We start from the raw sequence: 22327 nt of genomic DNA on the forward strand, positions 1-22327 counted from the left end.
AATTAGGGGTGAGGAGGGGTGCAGCGAGGGGTGGAGGGTGGGGTAGAGTCAATACATTTAACGGGCTTTGAGGCATTGTTACCTTCAGATTTTGCAACGATTAATCACAGAAAGGACCCGTCCTTTAAAAAGTTCTGTACCTACCCACCCCCACCCCTCCTGCATTTTCCCTTGCTTCCTGTTCTTATAAGACTAATTGTTTATAAGAATTAGCACAAGGCTAATAACCTGAATAATCAAAATGAAAGAGGAAGTTGAAAGTAAAGATTGTTCACATCCACTGGAGACAAAATTGGAAAGTTGAGAAGAACGGCCAAGATATAGGGGAACAGAGAAGTGCTTGGCAGGTGAGATGGATAAGGCGCTTTAATGCTCGTCTGGCTTAAAACGTCGAAAACTGAGCTAATATTCTAAACCGGGAAGAAGATAAACGTCTCATATTCATCTTCCTTTAGTTTGTGTAAAGCCCACAGATGGCGACGCCAGAATTTTTACGTTGTTACTTGTGCACCCATACTTTGTCCGTGACAAACTCAGTTGTGTTTATTTGCCTAGATCCAGTAGCATCCTATTCTTGAGAAGAGGGAAGCGTCCTTCGATCATAGGACTGAGCTATTTGAAAGATGTCTTATACCAAAGGACATTTACCCCTGTTCATTGCCGTGTTGCAAGCGGCTTGCAGGGTTTGCTTCGGTAAGTATCTATCTTCCCATATCACTGCCCGGGTGATTTAGTTTTACAGGGGTTGGGGGGGGGAAAGGGTTGGGTGGGAGATGAGGCATTTTATGAAGAATGTTTCGTTTTGCTACCTCACAGTGAATGAACGGACGTAAAGCCTTCCAGCGCTGATGACGCGACAGCCTGGAAAACCCGCAAATAAAGCAACCGTCCCGCTTATAAATTCTGTGGTTCATGCGTTAATACTGATTAAAAAGTACTTTCTACATCGGTGGAAGTATTTTCCATAAATAGCAAAGGACTGATGTTCCTTTTGTTTTTTTATTTCTCACAGCAGGAGTCCGCATCCCTCCAGTTACATACCAAATTGTCGGCGACCATGGAACAATAACCAGTCCAAACTTCCCAAATTCTTATCCCAACTACGATATCAGACTGTGGAACATAACATCTCCGAGTGGAAAACAAATTAAACTCAACTTCACCTTTTTCCGCCTAGCGAACCCCTCGGAGATCTGTCACCGAGATTTTGTGCAGATCCAAGATGGCCCCCCTCCCTCTGGTGACGTCATTGTGCGCATGTGCGGTCAGCAGCCACCAGGAAAAACTCTGTTCTCTAGCGGCCAACACCTGCTGATACATTTTGAAACGGACAGCAGGTTTTCGAATGCAGGGTTTCAAGCTTCCTACGAAGCTGTTAGTAAGTAGCTTAAGTAATACTTGCGTCTGCGTAAGTAATAATACAGAAATGTATATTATTAACCTTGACAAAAACAAAGTTTTCTGTTAAAAAGCATGCTTTTTACTATCTATATCACGAAAACTCTCTACTTCTAGATATTAGGTCATAGCCTACTAGCCAGTTAGAGCGCTCCCTTGCCCATATCAGGGAGCTAGCTATATAATAAAAGGTGATTTAACCGTTTAACGGTAGTATAAGAGAGGGGATTTAGTCGGTAGCCAATCAGAGAGCAGGATGGATACCACGAGATGACAAGGAACCAATCAGGAGCCTGATTATGCTGCGGTATGTTGCTGCTACTTTTAACGTTAAAGAAACAAACACAGGATCCAGATTTGGTGAAAGGGCAAACGAAGCAAGCAAGAGAAAAAAAATTTTAACTTAATACTTATGTTGCGCAAATTATAAATGTTTATTATATGGCTGGCTCCGCGAGCGGGAAAGATGAGTCAAATCCTGCGCTGTGATTGGCTCCCCGAGCGGGCAAGATGGAGCTATCTTGCCCGCTCGGGATTACCCGTTGCCCGTCCGCTTGGCATCGAAAGTTTAATCCCGAGCAACAACGCAACCTATTCTTCGATTTTCTCGTTGTTTTGGGGAAAAACGCTGACTAAAAAGTTCGGTTAACTCTCAACTTTTACCTAAAGGAAAGGAAAGAGAATGTAATCGTCCTGTTTCAGCTACAATGAATGTGAGTTGAATCGGTGAGATGCTCTGCGTGTAGTAAGCATTTTTTTAAACCTTATTGTCTCAAGTCGAGTGCCAAATTGATAAGTTCTCTAGGTTTGCAATGACTGTATTTAAATCATAGCGTAGTGGAAGTTGCGTTAAGTGTTTAGAGCAGTTCAGAAAAGTATTTTTCTCAAGTTCGCCGAAGAAGCTCACGTTTTTAATTTAGCAGCGTCTTCTCATGGCTTGTTGTAAACAACAAAATCTTATCAAAGCTTCGCCCAGTTTTCTGATTTACCCGCTCTTTTTTTCGGCTTATGTTTGCATATAATCTCAAAATCTATTGTTTCATTCAAGAATTAATTATTGGAAGCCGAAAACTGTGTAAAAATGTTTATTATTTACGCCACCGCGTGATCGGCTGAAAATGGCGAGTTTGCCGGATTCTATTCAAAAAATCTTGCGAAAAAATTGTTCATTCTCAATAATTGTATACTCCCGTTCAGCCATTATAAAGTTAGAACCCTAAGACAATTTAGGATTCCTTGTTTTCCACGATTACATGCTAATCCAAAAATGCACTGAAAATAAATGTTGCACCGGCCGGTTATTGAAGAATTTCTTTCCGAGCAGAGTAGTTTCATGTCCTGTTCGGTTTTGTTGTTGTAGTTTTAACTTAAAGGTAAAGCCATATCATAAATCCTTTATTGACCAAGCTTGCTCGGTCAAGATGGCTGATATTGACCTCGTTCTTTTTTTTTGCGTTTTTAATGGACCGAGACGAAAACGCAAGAAAAGAACTTGGCCAATATCCAGCCATCTTGACCGAACAAGCCTGGTCAATAACGCATATATATGATCAAATACTCAGACAGACTGCATATTCAGGTTAACGTACTTGAGGCACGTATTTCAAGTATATAAGTACACTATAATGTCTTGTTGGGCCTAAAATTCCCGAGAATCGCAGTCGATGAAAGATGTTTGAAGAGGTTCAATAACCACCCTATGTTATTCTACTTTTGTCACGAAATTTATGTGCAGTACTTTGATGCTTCTATTTTGTGATAATTGAAACCGTAGGCCATATCTGAGTCGCTGTGAGCCTCATTATGAAAGCGAGGCTAAGTGAAAATTAATTTTCTTTGCAAATGAATGAAAACTAATTTTCATAATAAAACTTTGCACTGTGAATGTTAAAGGGCAGTGTCACCTATTTTAATTGTCACTTTGATATCGAAGTAAACGTTAAAATAATTGCTCAGTTCTGTTAACTATAACCCAGCTAGTGCACAGAAACTAGTATCATTCATCTTTGGCTAGGGATGGCTTGGATGGAAAGGGATTGCAAGTTGAAAAAATTGGCCAGTTCGTTCTGAGTATTTTGGAAAAATGGCCAAAACCCGGTAATTTCATGTTACATTACTCGCAAAAAATTTCGGACGATTTTAATTTCGGACAAAAATAGTGTCTGAAAATAAAACCGTCCGAAATTTTTACAGTATAGTATAAAACTTTAAAAGTACTTTCTGGGCGACGGCACCACATATTCAAAGCCAACATACCTGATGTGGCTAGTATTCAGATTAGGTGGCTTTGCTCAGTCGTTCCTTTTATCACTGGAAAGGGAAATATTTGAGACACTGCTTGAGGGATAAGCTTGATTGAGTTTGTTTTATTTTCTCGTTGGTGTATCCGGCTGTAAAATCTTGAAGGTACAGTAAAACTATCATTTTCACAGATTTTATTTCAGTCTAATTCATGTTTTTTAGTCGTAAATTTACTTTAGGCATGTTTCAGCGCAGTGTCCGAAATTTTTGTCCGAAATTTGTCCGAAATGAGGGAAAAAGTGTCCGAAAATTAAACGTCCGAAATTTTTTGCAAGTAATGTAGTTAAGAGGTTCTTAGTCAAACATTTGAGCATTTTTGACCAACATACAGAGACATCTACACGACAGTGCCCCTTTAAGAAGGGTTATATCATATAATAGTGGCTAATGAAGTTCGGTTGAGCCCAACGAAATATTCCACTTTTAAACTTTTATTGCGCTCCTACTACAGGAGATTATTTTATTCTTTTTTCGTTTTAGAATAACAAAGTATCATTTTTCCTTCCCAAGAATTAAACCAGAGTTTTATCGAAGAAATCAAACAAGAGAGAAAGTCTTGTTGGGGTAAGTAGCTCCAATCATGATTGTTAGACATTTATTGCATAGTTGACCTCGCGTTAAAAATCTGCCACTTTAGACTTCGCAATGTACCTAAAACAGCCATTAGGCCAACAAGCAATGAAAAGTGAGGAACTCCACGTCCGAGCGAGACGAAAAGAGGCAAATTTTCTACCTTCAAATTTCAGAAGCAACTCAGTGAAACAGTTTATTCAAAATGGCTTCTCCAAATCTTATTTCCTTACGTATATATGTACATTACGATGCACATAAATTTGTTCTTTAATCGAAAATTGAAACCTAGTTAAATTTAAATTTATTAATTTTATTTTTACTTTGTTAGAAGATTGTAACTTGGATGTACCTATCGCGTTTAAATATCATAGCTGGACTCTTCTTCTTCGTTTGAATCCAACTTCATTGTACATTCGTTTCGTTTAATTTGCAGGATTAAAGGGGCGCGAAAAAGAATGCAGATGTGTTAATGTCGAAAGCGACGGCAAGTCGTATCTCAAGATGAATTGCTCCAGTTTGCAGTTATCCTCTATACCTGTCGGGGATATTCCTAACATCACCACATATCTGTGAGTGTTGAATATACGCAAGCCAGAAACAACAATCACAAGAAGGTTTGGTGTAGATTTTCGTAAAATAAACAGTTTTGCACAGGAAAGTATACTTGACAGAAAGTCAGTAAATTTCACACGTCGTTAGCAAAAGTCACACCATGACAAGCAAGTCAAGTACGTATGGGTCGGAGCAGTGCTCTTAAGCTTGTCGTGTCACTGACGAACACAAACTGTTATAAAGTTCAGCACGGCAGAAGCATGGTGTTCTTAAAGGAAAAAGTTCCATTTACTGTGTTTGCTTTTCCTTTTCAGTGACGTTACCGACAACGAACTAAGGAGAATTGAAAAAGAAAATTTCACTGGTCTCACTCTCCTTTTCTTTCTGTAAGATTCTTCGTGGTATATTTAAAGAGTTGCTTACCATTTACGTAAACCATCCAGATGGAAATTTTCAGTAAAATACGAAATGATTTAGCTTGTCTTAACAGAAGATGGATAATTAACATGCAAAATGAATGAACATCAGCGGTAAATCCCAAAAGGAGTAATAAAAATGCATCACTTTGACCAGAAGCCCATAATCTCAGAAGTACTCTAATTGGAATAAAGCGTACCATCTGATTTTCCAACTGGAATTTCCGGGTTTTCCATGTAAATGGTAAGCACCCCTTGTGTTGTTGATAGATCAGTTTTCAAATAAGCCTTGTAAAACCAAAACTAAAGGAATCATTCTAACCAATCACAGAAGACGCAAACAGACACAATGAACCAAATCAGATTTCTTAGCAAACTAAGATAACTGGCCTGAGGCGCGGGAAAACGCGCTGCGAGCAAGTCACAATTGGTTTTGGTTTTGCTTTAAAGAAATTGCAGGAAAGTAATGCCTTTTTTCTAACCTTTAAATCGCGCAGCGTAGTAAAGCAGAACCCAAGCAAAAGCAATATCACTTTCGATACTCAGTTGAAAACCGCATTAATCATTTTGCTTATTCAAAGATGTATAATTACAAAATATCAACACTAATTAAAAGTTGAAATGTAAGGTTTTAAGTTATTTGGCTTTTGATTTGTAGTGCAAAGTACTTAGATGACCAAACACTGGTGTACAAGGTTGAGTACTAACAATCGTACCACTGAAACGTTTTCAATTTCAGGTCTCTTGCAAACAACAAGATTGAAAGTGTGGGAAATGGCAGTTTTACAAATCTGATGAAACTAGAAGACCTGTAAGTTACGGTGAAATGTATGGAACGGAACCCCGGTATAACGAACGATGCTCTTAAACATAGCCAAAGTTACAGTAAAATGTGTCGAGCAGAACCTCGATACAACAAAAATCCTCTTTATAACGCACCCAGTGTAGAAGCCCAAACTAAAATCTTCCCCAATAAAACGAACAATTATCTTTGAATGTGAATCAGATCAGCAGAAATTGGAAATCCTTTATCCTATTCAGATATCTATTGGAAAGAGTTCAGGTTTCTATCAACAAGGGATCCTACGCCGCTTTATCCTTTTATGTCTCCGTATCACCTCTTCAGGTTCCACAAATTATCAAATTAATTGTTAGCCAAACCCCAATATAATAACTAAGACTTTGGTCCTTCGTTATAGTGGAGTTTCGTTTACGACGAATCCCGAAACACTGTCTGTTTCCAGTCTTTTGGCACTCTATTATATCAGGGTCCCACTGTATAAAGGTTTTAAACGAGCACTGACACGGAGATTTTGCTGTATGTTTGCCAAAGCTGCTCAAATATTTGAAAAAAAAACCCTTCTTGAACGCGAAATCACTCTTAGAGCACCGGGAAGAAAATATGAAATGATTTCTCCGATAAAGCATAAACTAGAATCAGCTTTTAGCGATTTCTCCAAAATTCACAGGAGGAGCTTGGAAAAAATTGGACATTTTTTTCAAACTGCAATCTATTTCCATCCTAGAGATCTCAGGCAAACAAAAATGATTGTTACTAGTTTCTGTGTCCTAGTAGGGTTATTGTTAACAACATTGAGCCGTTATTTTAACGTTTCCATCAGCACAAATATGTTCTCTCTCTATTCAAAGTGACACCAAAAATAGGTATCGTGAACCCAAAACCAAGAATGATTGAATAAACTGCGCACGTTTCTCCAGCATGACCAAAATCATATCACTTCTAAATCTTATGTACAGCATAATCATTGGACGCTAATGGGTCTACAGTAAAGTATTTCTTTGTCAGGGTCCGTGCAATGAGTTTCAATTGTATCGTGATCGTAACAGCAAGAGTTGTTGATTGCAGCTCGAATTTCCCAATTCCCATGCCGAATTTATATAAAGAGCCAGCTTTTGACTAGATTTAACCCGTAATAGTGTTGAAGGTAAAATGGCACGCTTGCGTACTGTTTACGTAAACTGATTTGAACACAACAAATACCTTGACGTTGGAAATTCGAAACTTTACACTGAATCCGAGCTTTACGTGAAGGATTACATCATAACTCTAATTGTTCCATACCTCCTATATACATGATGAGTGCATGTAAAGGCTACATTCATTTTTCCGTAGGGACCTGTCCAAGAATCGTTTACGACATGTTCACTGGGAAATGTTCATCGGGCTTAAACATCTGTTTGGCTTGTAAGTACATTTAATCCATGTATCAGGTCTTTTACAAACTGAATTTTGGAGCATAATATAACTGGTTTATGAATTAATGAAAGGTGGTCTTACTAAGAACCCTATGACAATCTGGTACCGCAAACGTCTAATGTATACGAATTCATTAATTTCGGTCAGGGTCAAGTCCTTCGGGGCTTTTCATTTGTCAGAATTGGCCGGCCAGACCGGTCATTTCACGGACGGAATTCACAAATTTGAAGGCTTGGCTATACGCCAGTTCCTCGATTTTTTTTCAAAATGGCTCTGATTCAGTGCAAATCCAAGAATCTGTAGATGCCGCAGTTAAAAAAAAAAACTTGGCGCACTCCGTTTACGAACTGACCGTTTTGGCCGGCTAGTTCTTACTTATGGAAAGAACTACTAGTTAGCAAATGATGTTTTCGAACTCCTGTCTCTTCCTCCTCTGGAGTTCCTGTGAAGGACTAGTGGTGGCTATTCTGGAGACGTTTATCAAAGTACAATTCCAAATTGAAACCCATTATATATTAGCACAGCTTATTATGGACTAGCCATTAAGGTTACCCTGTTCCATCAGAGGTGTCTTCAGAGGTGTCTCGCGTCCAAGCGATGTAGCGCGTCCGGTTGAATCTGTAGATACCTGAACCCTTATATCAAATTAAAGCTTATGGAGCTGGCTATCCAACTAAACCAATAATTTCGAAATAAAATGTATTGCCGAATTTTTAGCGCGGTATTTGTTCGTTTGCCTTCAAATTTGGCCAGTAGCTAGTTTAACATATAAACAACAAAAACGTGTCTGCGAAGTTTTTCTTTTAAAATAGGTTTTCTCCGAGAGCGATTTTTGTACGATTACTCCACATTTTTTTCATCCTATTTCAAAAATGTTCTATAACTTTTCACTGCGATTGAATATGGCAAAACGAAGAAGACACGTTTTTATAGCGCTTTAAGTCCGGAAACTGAGGAGCAAATTAAATTAGCAAAAAACAAAATTCACTTTGACTTGTAGCTTTAAAAAGGTGATTCGGACGCTCGCAATTAGAGGTCGTGAAAAATTCGACAATTTATTTTATTTCAAAATTCTTGGTATGGCTTGATAGTCAGCTCTATAAGCTTTAATTTGATATAGGGGTTTAGGTATCTACAGTTTAAACTGGACGCGCTACATCGCTTAAACGCGAGCCACCTCTGAAGGTATCGGGTAACCTTAAGGAGATAGCCTTCTGTTAATATAGTCGGGGCTGTCTTCCATTAGAGGAAGTCATTTCTCAGACCCTTTACCATCCCTCTCCCTAATTATGAGGTTGTGAGTTAGTAGAGGTATATATAATAAATGCCATCGACTGCAAAACGATCAGTTCCAATATAAATCCAAATCCCTCTAATATCACTACGAACAGTTCTCCGCTAACGCGGAAGTTACACCAGACAAGGTTGAACTTGCAAATGTTAATTAACAATTATTTTGCGAAGTCCCTGATACTTAGATGACGAGGCCGTAGGCAGAGTGGGCTAAAATCAGGAGATATTCCGCAAGGTTGAACAGGATAATTGTTTGATTGTTCAACACTTTCATAACAAAGCACAGTGTTATTGCAGAAGAGCTGGTTTTGCCATTTCTCTCCTCGACACACGAAATTGCGTATATCGCAGGATATCTGTTGACTACGGAAGACGAATATTCAGTGCACCATGACCATATTTGGGCAGTGTTACAATCTGTTGAATAATAGATAACAATTATTCCATGAGACCGCGTTGGATATGAAATGATAAGTGGGAGACAGCTCCTGAAACCTGCTAGTATCGGTCATTATGGAGAGCTGAAGTTAAAAACTTCGTGCGGAAAATTTTTAAACTTGGCGCACCATTTTCCATATTAGGTAAAAATCCGACCAATGGCTCATTTCGGAGTTTTTGAGCCAACTAGAGAGCTAGAAATGCAATAGTCGGGGCTGAGAATATACTAAAGTGGTATAGTAATAAGTGTGCAAAGCGTTCTTACGCTCAAAATAAAGATACCAGTAAGCTAGCTCATGATCATTGGGGTCTTTTAAGATAATTGCACTCATGAGTAACATTTTGTTTTCTTGATTTTTTCCAGGAATTTAGGCAGCAATTCTATTCAAACAATCAATGCCAACACTTTTAAGGGTCTAACTTATTTAATCGATCTGTAAGTGTCTTCAGATTGTAACTGATAGAGAGTCTATGTGATACGCAAAACGGCAAGTAAAATTTCAATAGACAAATTTGACGCAAAACTTAAAAAGAGTAAAATAAACTGTAATTTTTTTTACCCAGAGAACACCAAAGAGCTCCATGAGCTCGCTCAAAGTGTCTTTGCGTTCCAGGTTGAATTGGAATGTAGAGGTGTGTTTTTTTGTTGTTGTTGTTGTTTTGCGATAATTAGCGCTGTTGAGTCGCTGTTAAGGCCGGACAAAGGCGGGACATTTGCCCGGCCCCCCTCCTCACCGGCTAAGCATTCACATGTGCACAAGATGTATCTTTAACTATTTTTCGGCCAAATTTCTTGAAATTCTAAAAATTGCGGATTTCTGTGAAAAGCAACTAAAACGTTACCACTGCGGGGCTTTTCAGGGCTTGAATTTCTCTTCTACACAGATGTCATGTAAAAAAAAAATAAGAAGCAAAACAGCACTTTGTAGATCCATATGAAACAAAATAGCGTGATCGTTTTATCAGCACCACAACGGTTCGTTTCCGTCAACACTTGCGTACCAGCTGACTGGCGTCTCTCAACGACTGAAAGCGCAAAGTGGTGGAAACGGTTTTCAGCCATCTAAAGTTAACGATTGTTTTACATTGATGACATTGCTAATTAAAGTCTGTACAGCTGAATCAAATTAGTATATACCCATTCAGTGGATAGTGCTTCAGTTTCGCGCCCACTGATTGGCTACTCAAACTCCGAGTAGTATTTGTTCCTGTAATTGGCTGTTCCGAAGTTTAAATAGAGACTAAGACGAGTTTTAAATTTTCAACTAATCAGACGTTTGAGTCCATCACAAGAAAGATCACATTAGAATTAGTCAGTTTACCAAGTTTGAGGTTCTGTTGTCAGATTGCAACCATCTAGAAGGCTTTCAAAAATCGGATTTGGGGACGCCATCTCAGAATTAGAGACATTTGTGGGGAACTTGGGCGACCTTTGACATGTCACAGCCTGGTTACTACATAATGAAACATAACCAAACTTGGTAAAAGTACTATTTCTATGTCATCTTTCTGGCGATGGGGTTCATTTCTTCATATGACACAATTTGAGCAATGTGTACACTAGGTCCCACTCCCTTAGTCCCTTTATGAACTTCGGAACGGGCAATTCTCCTTTGTGATCCTGTATTTCACGGACGAGATTTTCAACAGTTTGCCAAGAACAAAGTGACTTTTTGGGGATTACTATCCACGGACATGGTTTGAGGTATACTAAAACAATATCTCACTCCTTTTCGGCGAAAAATTGTTCTGAATTATCGCTAAAAAGGATAACTTTTTTCTCTTTGCCTTTCAGGGATTTGAGGGAAAACAAAATACGCGAAATCCACGAAAAGTCTTTCAAAGAATTTAAATTGTTCTTCACTTTGTAAGCTCTCACATTATTATTATTTTTCTTTTGACGTTGAAAATTTCTTTTACAATACGAATCTCATGTTCCTCCAGAAAAGAAAAATCTGTCTACTGTACACGTTTCAGCTTTCTTTATTTAACTTAATCTGTCTACTGTACACGTTTCAGCTTTCTTTATTTATCAACCAATCACATCTTAACTTTTCATTTGTATCGTCTTTAAATATTGTAACCGTTTATTTCCAATTTTTACTTAGCTTTTTGCCGCCCCTGAAGAAGGTTGATGTTTCCATTGACGGGTGTTATATTTCCTTTACTTTCTGCTTAGAAATCTTGCTGGGAACGAATTAAAGGTCATTCCTTCAAAGCCTCTCCATTTCAACTGGAATCTTTACAGTTTGTAAGTAATTATGCAGTCCTAACAAGAATATAGTTGAGAATGATGTATTTTTTCAGCTAGTGACACAGGCATACTCGGAAAAAAGAAATCCGAGTGCTTCTATCAGTAGTCGAACCTAAGACCTTCCGATTACTAGTTCGGATGCTCTACCACTGAGCTACAGGAAACTCGTGGGAGCTAAGGCCATTCAAAAACTACGTTCATGGGACAAACAACCTGCATACTGCTAGGATAAGAATGTCAATGTGTGGCATATGTATGTGAAGGTATATTTTAAGCCTCGTGTTTGGATGATTATCGTTGGCAAGAAAACTCAGGAAATTTTGGTTGAGACTTACGTTGATTGCAGGCAGACGAGATATGTGATATTAATTGGCTATAATACTGCAGCATATACGACATAAATATAAGACGTATACAGCAATCAACTTACCAACAAACCTTTGTAAGATGTGATGTTGAGTCCTGTAAATAAAACAATTAAAACTAACCTGAGTTATTCAAATCAAATAATCAATAAACCTGTTTGCTGTGAAACTATCTTTTTGACTTCAGTCGAACAGATATATTACGATGAAAGTAATGTAGGTTTGAAATTAATTGAAGACCTCGTGGTTAGGCTGATAAGGTACTGTGCAGTGCGATGTCCTGTATTAGTTTCGCCTATAAACAATAACAATACAAAATAGAACAAAATTCAGCTATTATGATCAAAATAAACTGTGGTTGTGTTTTCTTTTTTTCTGCTTTTTAGCGGGTTTCGATATAGGATTTTAATCTGTTTCACTGTTTCTGAACTCGCGTCTGTCGACCTCCCCCCTCCCCCCCCCCCTCCCCCCCATGATGATTTGTGTCTGACAAATCAAGTTTTGGACCGATAAGTTCGATCCCGTGTCGCAAAAATTATCTTTCTGTGTATGCATGTCAGACAAATCAAGTTTAATAGAATGGAAATATAAGCTTACTCACCTGTAGTAAAGGTTGAAAATGATCACAGTAAATGTCGACCAATTTCTCGACCTCGTAGTCGGCTGAATAATTACCCAATATCACCGCGCGCCTAATCTGGAAACCTGGATACCACCTTGCACGCTTCGTTGATCAGATCGGGATTGAATCCTATAGGAGCAAATTTATATATTTCTTTATTTTATTTTCTCCCATATATGTAACACTTGCTATTTTGGGTTTATTTTAGGGATTTGTCGCACAATTCGCTCTCTGGCATTCCAGTTGATCTTCTGTTTTGGAGCATTTCACTCATCAAACTGTGAGTCGCCCTTTTCCTTCATACATGAGAAAAACTATGAACAATCATTGAAATTTTACTTGTTTTCCTTCAATACCGCTTTGAGGAAAAAGAAAACGCCATAACAAAGCCATTGCCAATGGTTTTGACAACGCATGAGATAAAACAGGGCCCCCTCACATCTATTGATATGAAAAAAAAAGTGTTGTTAAATAATTAAATGTTAATTTATTAAAATTAATTGTCAGTTGGTTCGGTTTTCGTTGCTCTTTTCGGGGTAATTTATTCCCCGAAAGCTGTAGCGGCTTTGATTGCACATAATAGGGGAGAGCGGGGATGAAACAATAGCAAAGCAATGGAATGTTGAGGGATTAAGATGAGGTGAATACATGTTCCCTCAACCCAATCCCGCACAAAGGTCGTTTGAAAGTTTGAAACGTAACGAAGCAACTAAATGGACAGTCGATGCACATAGTTTCATTCAACATTGCCGGAAAGTGCGGATACTTTTTTTAATTAATTTATTTATATGGGAACATCTGGTTTAGCGAAGCTAGTTTCAACAGAGACCTGGAATACTAACTATCGCCGGACATACTAATATTAACCATTTCTACAGAACTAACGTTGTCGTGAACAACAAAAACAAAACAAATTACTCGATAAAATCCTACCTTTATGTAACTTTAAGGTGACTCGACCCAGTTTTTCAGAGGCCATACCTATATTTTTCAATCGCCTTAAAAGTGTTTAATTCCTTGTCCGATCACCATAAAATTTTCACCAGTAATTGGCGTTGGATTGAAATTTGTAAAAATGTAGTTTTAAGTAAAATCGATATTACTATGACAACAATAAACAAACAAAATGGAAATTGATAAAAGCCGAATTTTGCGCAATCTAGACCCGCTACTAAAAATCCAACACTAGGATGTTACAGTTTGGTGATTAGCAAATAACCTCCGCGAGAAGTAAAAAATTCTGTACGTTTGAATTCAAATAAAACGTAAATATATTTCAAGCCTCGTATTTTCAATAGCCGTGATAAATCATTTAATAAAAAAGTTTAAAATAACTTAAGTTAATCTTGAGTAGCTTCAGAATGTTGCTTAATATCATATTTCGATGCTAGGAAAGTTTGGTGTATTTTCATTCTTGCGATCTTAAAAAACCAACCTGCTTTCTCAACACCTGTCTAAGCACAACTATATTCTAAATCTTGACTTTTAGCGCTTTTTTGTAATCTCTGAAACTACTTGAACGAATTCTTTTAAAATCAAATCCCATAATCTTCATGATGTGTGTAATAATGTCTGAAACTTTCATTGATATTGATTTACTTTAACATTTTGAAATTTCAAGACGAACCTAGCCTACGAGCCGGCCAAAAATTCGCGTTACAAATTCATTGTTTTGACGTTATGCTAATGTTTGCTAATTAATGCGCACGGTACATACCTCCATGACCAGTACATTTCAGCGTGACAGAATATTTCGTAAAAAATTAAGCCGCATGTTTTTCTTCTTCGGTTGGTGTTTTCAAAATGCCTGCGGTAAGAAAGTATTTGCAAAGGAAAAGGCAACAGTTTGCCAGAAATATTGCTAGTCGTCATGATAAGTTTGTTGAAGAAAAAACAGAAAGGTGACATCAGGAGAAACAAAAAGTTATCAAATGCTGGAATACAGAAGAAGGTGCTTACGAGCCCTCAGAGCTAAGCGTTGGAAGAAAGCCGGGCCAAGAAGCTCACAACAACCATCAAGCCAAGAGAGCATGGAACTTCGCTCTGCACGTTCTCAAACTTTACCAGAATTAGACAAAAATTACATCGTTAATCTAAAATTATTAGGTGAAGGATTAAGGCAGTGCCAAAAGTTCCATGCTGGACCATTATCACTCGACGACATATGCAAGACACCCATGCGTATAGGACTTGGTGTGGTTTTGCATGTTAAGTGCAAGGATTGCAAAGAAGAGAACAAGTTCAAGCCATACCATTCTCACAGAACGGGGAGACGAGGCCCTAAAACAGTCACATTGAATTCAAGGGCAGCATTGGCAATGATTCACACTGGTCACGGGCACAGTCACCTGAAAGCCGATTTATCTATACTTGGGGTTGGCGCAATGACCAGTGCGACATTCAAAGCAGGGGAGCGTGAAGTGGGATCAGCCATTGAGAGTGTCTGTCAGGAAAGTTGCGCACGTTACAGGGCGAAGGAGAAGGCAGAATCTGACATGGTAGACAGCAATGGGGACGCACTTATATCAGTGGCATATGACGGGGCGTGGCAGAAGCGCGGAAAGGCACGAGATTCGATAACAGGGTTTGGGACAGTGATTGGAGAGTCCACCGGAAAGGTTCTTGACTATGGCGACAGATCTACACGTTGCCACAAATGTGAGATTGCTGGTGAATCAAACGCAGTGTCGCATAACTGCAGAAAAAATCACAGCGGCTCTTCAAAGTCTATGGAGCCTGAAATAGCGGTGGCACGCTTCAACAATGCTACAAATCATTGTCTTAAGTATTCTTCTTACACCGGTAACGAAGACGCAACAACGGCAAGTCATGTCAAATGTCGAGTTAATTACGAGACGGCGAAGAAAACGGACAAAATCCATGCAACCAGGACACTGGGAAGTCGGTTGTACAGTGCACAAAAGACTGTTAAGGGTCTCAATTCCGTAATTATTAATTATTTGCTAAAGTTGTTTGCATATTGCATTTCAACTAAACAAGGAGAACCAAAGAAGATAAAGCAAGGGCTAAACTCCTTGGTGTGCCACGCATTTGGCGATCATTGCAAATGTGACGTAAGCTGGTGTGGCGCTCTCAAAGATCCGTCCAACTACAAGTTTAAAGATTTGCCAGAAGGGAAGCCGTTGTCAGCTGAAAACTTTCGAGCTGCAATAGAAAGTGCAGTAAAACCATTTCAAACAGACGAATGGTGTGAAAAGCTTACGAATTGTGGCTCAAGGCAGGCAAATAAATGTATTAATGGAATCGTAGGAACTAAGGCTCCCAAAATAAGAAACTACGGAATTTCAGAGAGCCTAAATTTTCGTGTGGCGTCAGGGGTGTGTCAGTTCAATGAGGGCTATGGATATCTGACCCAGACCACGAAAGCCCTTGGATTAGAAGAGTCAAAGGTAACCTCAGTGTCTGTATCAAGGCAATCGAAAAAGCGGAAGAGGGAACAAGAACGTAAAAAGTAACCCGGGGTGAAGAGAAGGAGGAAGGAACTGAAGAAGATGAAAATTAAAAAGAAGGAACGACTAGAAGGAAACGAGGGAAGCACGTATGGAACTGGTATTGGAGTAACTGAAGAGGGAAAGATTGTAGCGAAAGGGAATATCGATGGGTTACAGAAACGTATGTCGCAACAGGAGATAGACGAAATATGCAGTAACCTTGATATAGAATCCTCGTCAAGAGAGTCTAAGACAGTTGAAAAAGACGGCGTGTTCTCCTATTTTTCCTTCGACCTGGAGACGACAAGCTTGAAACGCGACAGTGAAATAATACAAATCGCTTGTGTTTCTGTTGCAGATAATCATTCTTCTTTCAGTACCTACGCTGTTCCCGACAATAACGTATCGGCTCATGCAACAAAAGTGAATAAACTGTCCACTTCTTACTCTGGTGGAAAGAAGGTCCTTCTTAAAGGCAACGTCGTAGTTTCTGACATTTCCGAAGAACAAGCCGTTCATAATTTTGTTACATTTTTAGAAAAAATAAAGAAGGCATCGAGTGTCTCCACAATGGTGCTCATTGCCCACAACGGGGATGGTTTTGACTTCCCAGTTTTAGCTAATCCATTGGCAAAGCATTCCCATCTTCAGAGGATAGAAGATCTGGGAGTTCTTTTCTTAGACAGTTTGAAAGTCCTTGCGAGTTTCAATGAGTTAAAAGGAAAAGGCAAAGAAAGCCGAAGCTTGAGTCTTCCGAGTTTGTATAATGGCCTCTTCGCTACAGACATCGGATGAACATGATGCGCTTGGGGATTGTAAGGCCTTGTCAGAGGTTTTGTTAGCTGTGATTCCTGGTGAGAATTTTGTGAAATATGGCAATCTACGTACCGTGGAAGAGGTGAAAAATGACACTTCCAAACGATCTGTTATACGCAGGACAGTAATTTCCCTTCAAGATCTGCCTGTCTCTAAGGGAATAAAAGAAAAGTTGGCGAAGGCAGGAATTGGTCTACAGCAACTCAATGAAGTATTTGCTAAACATGGAACGAGAGGACTTTTCAGTCTTTTGGCAATTCCACCAAATGGATTAAAGGCTCCACGTGTAACAAAGAACAAAAACATCCTCACAAGAATAATCAATTTCTTTGAGAACAGACGTCAATAAGAGCCTTACTAGTAACTGTTTCCTTTTTTTTGTTTCGTTTCCTTTGTATGTAGTTTTAGAGGAACGTCAAACAGCGGGTGAAAAATTGAGAAGTCAAAAGCGAAAATGTTATCATTTAATGAGATGCAATAAAATTCTCACTGAAATGCACTGGTCATGGAGGTATGTACCGTGCGCATTAATTAGCAAACATTAGCATAACGTCAAAACAATGAATTTGTAACGCGAATTTTTGGCCGGCTCGTAGGCTAGGTTCGTCTTGAAATTTCAAAATGTTAAAGTAAATTAATCTCAATGAAAGTTTCAGACATTATTACACACATCATGAAGATTATGGGATTTGATTTTAAAAGAATTTGTTCGAGTAGTTTCAGAGATATACAAAAAAGCGCTAAAAGTCAAGATTTAGAATATAGTTGCGCTTAGACAGGTGTTGAGAAAGCAGGTTGGTTTTTTAAGATCGCAAGAATGAAAATACACCAAACTTTCCTAGCATCGAAATATGATATTAAGCAACATTCTGAAGCTACTCAAGATTAACTTAAGTTATTTTAAACTTTTTTATTAAATGATTTATCACGGCTATTGAAAATACGAGGCTTGAAATATATTTACGTTTTATTTGAATTCAAACGTACAGAATTTTTTACTTCTCGCGGAGGTTATTTGCTAATCACCAAACTGTAACATCCTAGTGTTGGATTTTTAGTAGCGGGTCTAGATTGCGCAAAATTCGGCTTTTATCAATTTCCATTTTGTTTGTTTATTGTTGTCATAGTAATATCGATTTTACTTAAAACTACATTTTTACAAATTTCAATTCAACGCCAATTACTGGTGAAAATTTTATGGTGATCGGACAAGGAATTAAACACTTTTAAGGCGATTGAAAAATATAGGTATGGCCTCTGAAAAACTGGGTCGAGTCACCTTAAAGCGTTCAATGATGTATCTCATCTCGTCTGTTTTCCGTTCCCCTTACTGAAAACTCACTGCCATCCAATCATTCTTTGAGTTGTCGTGGGAAGGTCGAGCAATGAAAGGACCACGAATGCTATTTTCGTGCATTATCCTGTGTCTTTCTTTCCTTTCAAAACGAAGAGAAGTATTAATGCAAATCAGCTGCACCAAACAGCAATGTCATCACGTGTTAGTCCCACTAAGGCAACGAGAATGACATATTTACAATTCATCATGTACATGGAATGTTACTCACGAGAGAACAAACCTCACCACCTGAATAGATTCCCTGTCTACAAGTCAATAACCCTAGCTGAAACTTTGATTACCTTACGTCTTTCGATGAGTTGTTTGTATCTTTTCTACATGCGGCGGCCATTTTGAATAATTTTGGCTCTGTCGACTATCGGGAGGAATGGGACGGCGTTTCTTTCGGATTAGAAAACCATTAAATGTTAAAAACTGTCGAGTACTATTAACAATTATTGGTATTAGTTAAAATTGCTGGCCTGCGGTTCAGGATTAAACAAAAAGTTCAGCCCTCCCCTAAACTTTATCTTCTATAAACTATAGACTCTATATGCACGCAGGCCATTTCTTATGGCTGTGTCTAAAAGTGGGACGGGAACTCGGGGACGGGGACGCGGGGGCGTGACACCGGGGACATAACAAAACGTAACGATGTAGTTAAAAATGAATTTGAAAAAAAAAAGTTCAACGTCAAGTGTTTAGTACGGTGGTAAGTTAAGAGCCCTTATCCGTATTTAGGTCAGACTAGCTGTTTTCAGCCCTGAGCGTCGGTGTAAACTTGAAATCACGCATCAGTGAATTCCCGAACTAATTAATGTGAAAAGATTGCTCATATAAAAACAGTGTATAATGAACTTTTTTTTTTAATTTATTTTTAACTACATCGGTACGTTTTGTTTCCGTCCACAATGTCACGTCCCCGCGTCACCACATCTCGCGTACCCGCGTCCCGCGTCCCAGAACTCGCGTCCTTGCGTCCCCGTCCCACTTTTAGACAGATCCATTTCTTATTTGATAACTTACCCAGAACATGAATGTTTGGTATGCAATCAAATTATATGATACAAAAATTGGCATGTTGATTATGCAGGTCTAGAGATGAGCTCCAATACAATAGATCTCGAAAGGTGGTTTTAGTACATAGCAATGGAAGCCAGATTGAGTGACATGAGCGTGTTCAACGCTATCTAAAAGTCATATTCTGGTAATAAACTGTAACTGTGAATGTTTTTATTGTTGAACGCGGATTGGAACGAGGATTGGAACCAAACGTACGTCCTGGACTTTAACGTAATGTAATTCTCCAGGGTTTGATCTGCCTGCTTTTCAGTTTCCTTAGCTTGTTTGCAGGCCTCTCTATATCTAACAATAGGAACAAACGTAGTAAAACAAAGCTCTTTGGGCTCGTCACGCATTCCTCTTCGTGGGGAGGAATGCGGGACGTGCCCAAAGAGTGGCTCCGTAGGAGACTAGCTGTAGACTGTATATGTCTGCTGTTTTGTTTTGTTTTGTTTTTTTTAGAAAACTAGGGTATAACAAGATCACCGAAGTAACTTCTGGAGCTTTCGTCGATCTAACCTACCTTCTATTCTTGTACGTATGTATTCTTTGAAAACTTATGGATACTCTACGCTGTACGTCAGCATTTTTTTAAGCAACTTAGTCTAACTAGTACAATGCCATAACTAGTACAATGATCATAATATAATGCACTTGATAAGGGCGATTTAGACGGTACGATTTTCTCGTACGACTGTGGCATGCGATTTCTAGAGCGCGCGCTGCTTGCGTCATGTAAAAATCGCACACAACTTTCACCACTCAACATTGCCTTTACCTACGATTGTCGTAGGGTTTTAAAACATGTTTTAAGGGCGATTTAGACGGTACGATTTTCTCTTACGACTGTCGCATGCGATTTCTAGAGCGCGCGCTGCTTGCGTCATGTAAAAATCGTACACAACTCTCGCCACTCAACATTGCCTTTACCTACGATTGTCGCAGGGTTTTAAAACATGTTTCAAGGGCGATTTAGACGGTACGATTTTCTCTTACGACTGTCGCATGCGATTTCTAGAGCGCGCGCTGCTTACGTCATGTAAACATCGTACACAACTCTCGCCACTCAACATTGCCTTTACCTACGATTGTCGTAGGGTTTTAAAACATGTTTTAAGGGCAATTTAGACGGTACGATTTTCTCTTACGACTGTCGCATGCGATTTCTAGAGCGCGCGCTGCTTGCGTCATGTAAAAATCGTACACAACTCTCGCCACTCAACATTGCCTTTACCTACGATTGTCGTAGGATTTTAAATCATGTTTTAAAATCCTACGACATTTTTCGTGTCGTGTGCATCTGTCGTAAGGATGTTGTAGGTTGATTTACACGACGCAGTTCGTGTTGTAGGCATGGCGTAAGCGTGTCGCATGCGACAAATCGTAGGCAAAATCGTACTGTCTAAATCGCCCTTTAAAATCCTACGACATTTTTCGTGTTGTGTGCGTCTGTCGTAAGGATGTTGTAGGTTGATTTACACGACGCGATTCGTGTTGTAGGCATGGCTAAGCGTGTCGCATGCGACAAATTGTAGGCAAAATCGTACCGTCTAAATCGCCCTTAGACAGAGATAAAAGTAAGAAAATTGCCTCTTTGACGCAATTTTTAACTCCCTACCTCTCGTTTTGCAAACCATAACTCATCACAAGGATAAATAAACCAAGTTCACTTGCTACATGACCCACTACGCAGTAAACTCAAAGAGCTTGCTTTAGCACCAAAATAAAAATGGAGCGGTTGCAGTATGGAAAATACAATACTATTTCTGTGGCTAATTTAGCTCTTTTAAAAGGAGCCAAAACCGTTTTTCGGGCTGAAATGTGCTTAGGTCGCAAGCTAAGTCCCGGATGGACTAAGAGAGCTTTAGATTTGGCCGTTTTCAGCTCCAAATTGTACTACAAGTGGCAGAAATTATATCAATAGTTCTAGTAGACCCTAGTACATCAGGCTAAAACAGCAGTTTGGAGGTGAAACATATGTTTCGAAAGTGAAAATATCACAATTTATTGAACATATGAAATAAATTTCAGTTAATCAACAACTCTTGTTTCTATTTTGAGCAATATGAGACTTGCCGAAACATCCAATCACTGACCTTAATAAGATTTTTCATTTCCAAGTTATGCTGTCGATTTATAGCGTTACCTCTCTTGGTAAGTTATGTTTAAGGTGGTCAAATAAATGCGGGAATGGAGATCAAGTGCTCCTCTCGTTACACTTTTGCCGCCATAGACTAGATTTCCGGAGGACCAACTCCCTCCACTCTCTACTCCCTGGGGTTAGGTTAGGGGAGGTCCACTCCCTCCAATAAGAGACGAGGTCCAGTGCCCTGTTCTCTACCCAGAAATACTCACGGTGGCCCTGAGGGAAGGCCAACTCCCTCCTCTTCACCCATTGTGTGCATCCTCCTGGGCTGTAGCTTTTGTTTTCTTGACACCCCAGGAGTTCATGAGGCTAAAATATTAATTGAGCAATTTGTCACCCACTTCCTCATTTTAAGTCGTTGTTTTCCTTATTTAAGAGTAAACAAGGGGAAGTTGATTAACTCTGAAGTTCGTACCATCTCTCTTTTTACCACTTAGGGATCTCACCCACAACAAGATTGAGGTCATTCACCAAGCAGCATTCAGAAGTCTTGAGAATGTCGTAATTTTGTAGGTGCCAAGGGTTCTAATATATTAAAACAAATTATTGATCTCCTCTCTCGGCACGTTTATTTTAAAGACTTTGATATAAAGGGCGCAACGTTCACAACCAACGTGGCTAATTTCCCTCTGTTTCGCTTCCGGAAGAACTGGAAGAAGACGACGACGACGACAACGACATCTTAATTTGACTTCTTCATTGATTTATTCGCTCCATCAAGCTCCATAAAATGCTGTGCACATGACGTCACGAGCCATCTCTTACCAGAAGACCGCTTATAAAATAAATGCAGGCTTCTCTATAGAGTGTTTTCATTCACCTGACTACTGGCCATATTGGTTTACTGAAACAAAAGAAAGTTTTTGCATAAAAATAGAGTTCAATTTCCAGAGGTTTAGTTTGGGACACCAACATGGCCGCCATTTCTTTGTTTTGGGACACCAACATGGCCGTTGTGACGTCACGTGAAAACACTCTATGCGAACTGAGTAATGTCGGACAGATTTTGTCTCGCTACCATCGTTGTAAATACAAATGCGTTGTATTATTATGGACATACTGACTGAATTGCATTAAAAAAAAAA

The 22327-nt window shown here is 39.1% G+C and overlaps 1 protein-coding gene across 1 annotated transcript in view; it reads left to right on the forward strand.

Annotated features, from left to right (window-relative positions):
• Positions 1 to 324: 324 nt before the first annotated feature.
• The window catches only part of LOC146480254 (uncharacterized), a 36664-nt gene continuing 14661 nt past the window's right edge, over positions 325 to 22327 (forward strand). The window contains exons 1-14 of the mRNA XM_085109425.1: positions 325 to 347; positions 556 to 693; positions 1013 to 1378; positions 4210 to 4263; positions 4706 to 4841; positions 5139 to 5210; positions 5980 to 6051; positions 7375 to 7446; positions 9554 to 9625; positions 10985 to 11056; positions 11369 to 11440; positions 12639 to 12710; positions 19559 to 19630; positions 21680 to 21751. Coding sequence (XP_084965551.1) covers positions 624 to 693; positions 1013 to 1378; positions 4210 to 4263; positions 4706 to 4841; positions 5139 to 5210; positions 5980 to 6051; positions 7375 to 7446; positions 9554 to 9625; positions 10985 to 11056; positions 11369 to 11440; positions 12639 to 12710; positions 19559 to 19630; positions 21680 to 21751 — 1274 coding nt within the window. The 5' untranslated portion in view covers positions 325 to 347; positions 556 to 623. The remainder of the gene's footprint in view (positions 348 to 555; positions 694 to 1012; positions 1379 to 4209; positions 4264 to 4705; positions 4842 to 5138; positions 5211 to 5979; positions 6052 to 7374; positions 7447 to 9553; positions 9626 to 10984; positions 11057 to 11368; positions 11441 to 12638; positions 12711 to 19558; positions 19631 to 21679; positions 21752 to 22327) is intronic.

Source organism: Pavona decussata, unplaced genomic scaffold (genome assembly GCF_977016875.1).
Source record: "Pavona decussata unplaced genomic scaffold, jaPavDecu1.1 SCAFFOLD_53, whole genome shotgun sequence".
Classification (NCBI taxonomy): Eukaryota; Metazoa; Cnidaria; class Anthozoa; order Scleractinia; family Agariciidae; genus Pavona; species Pavona decussata.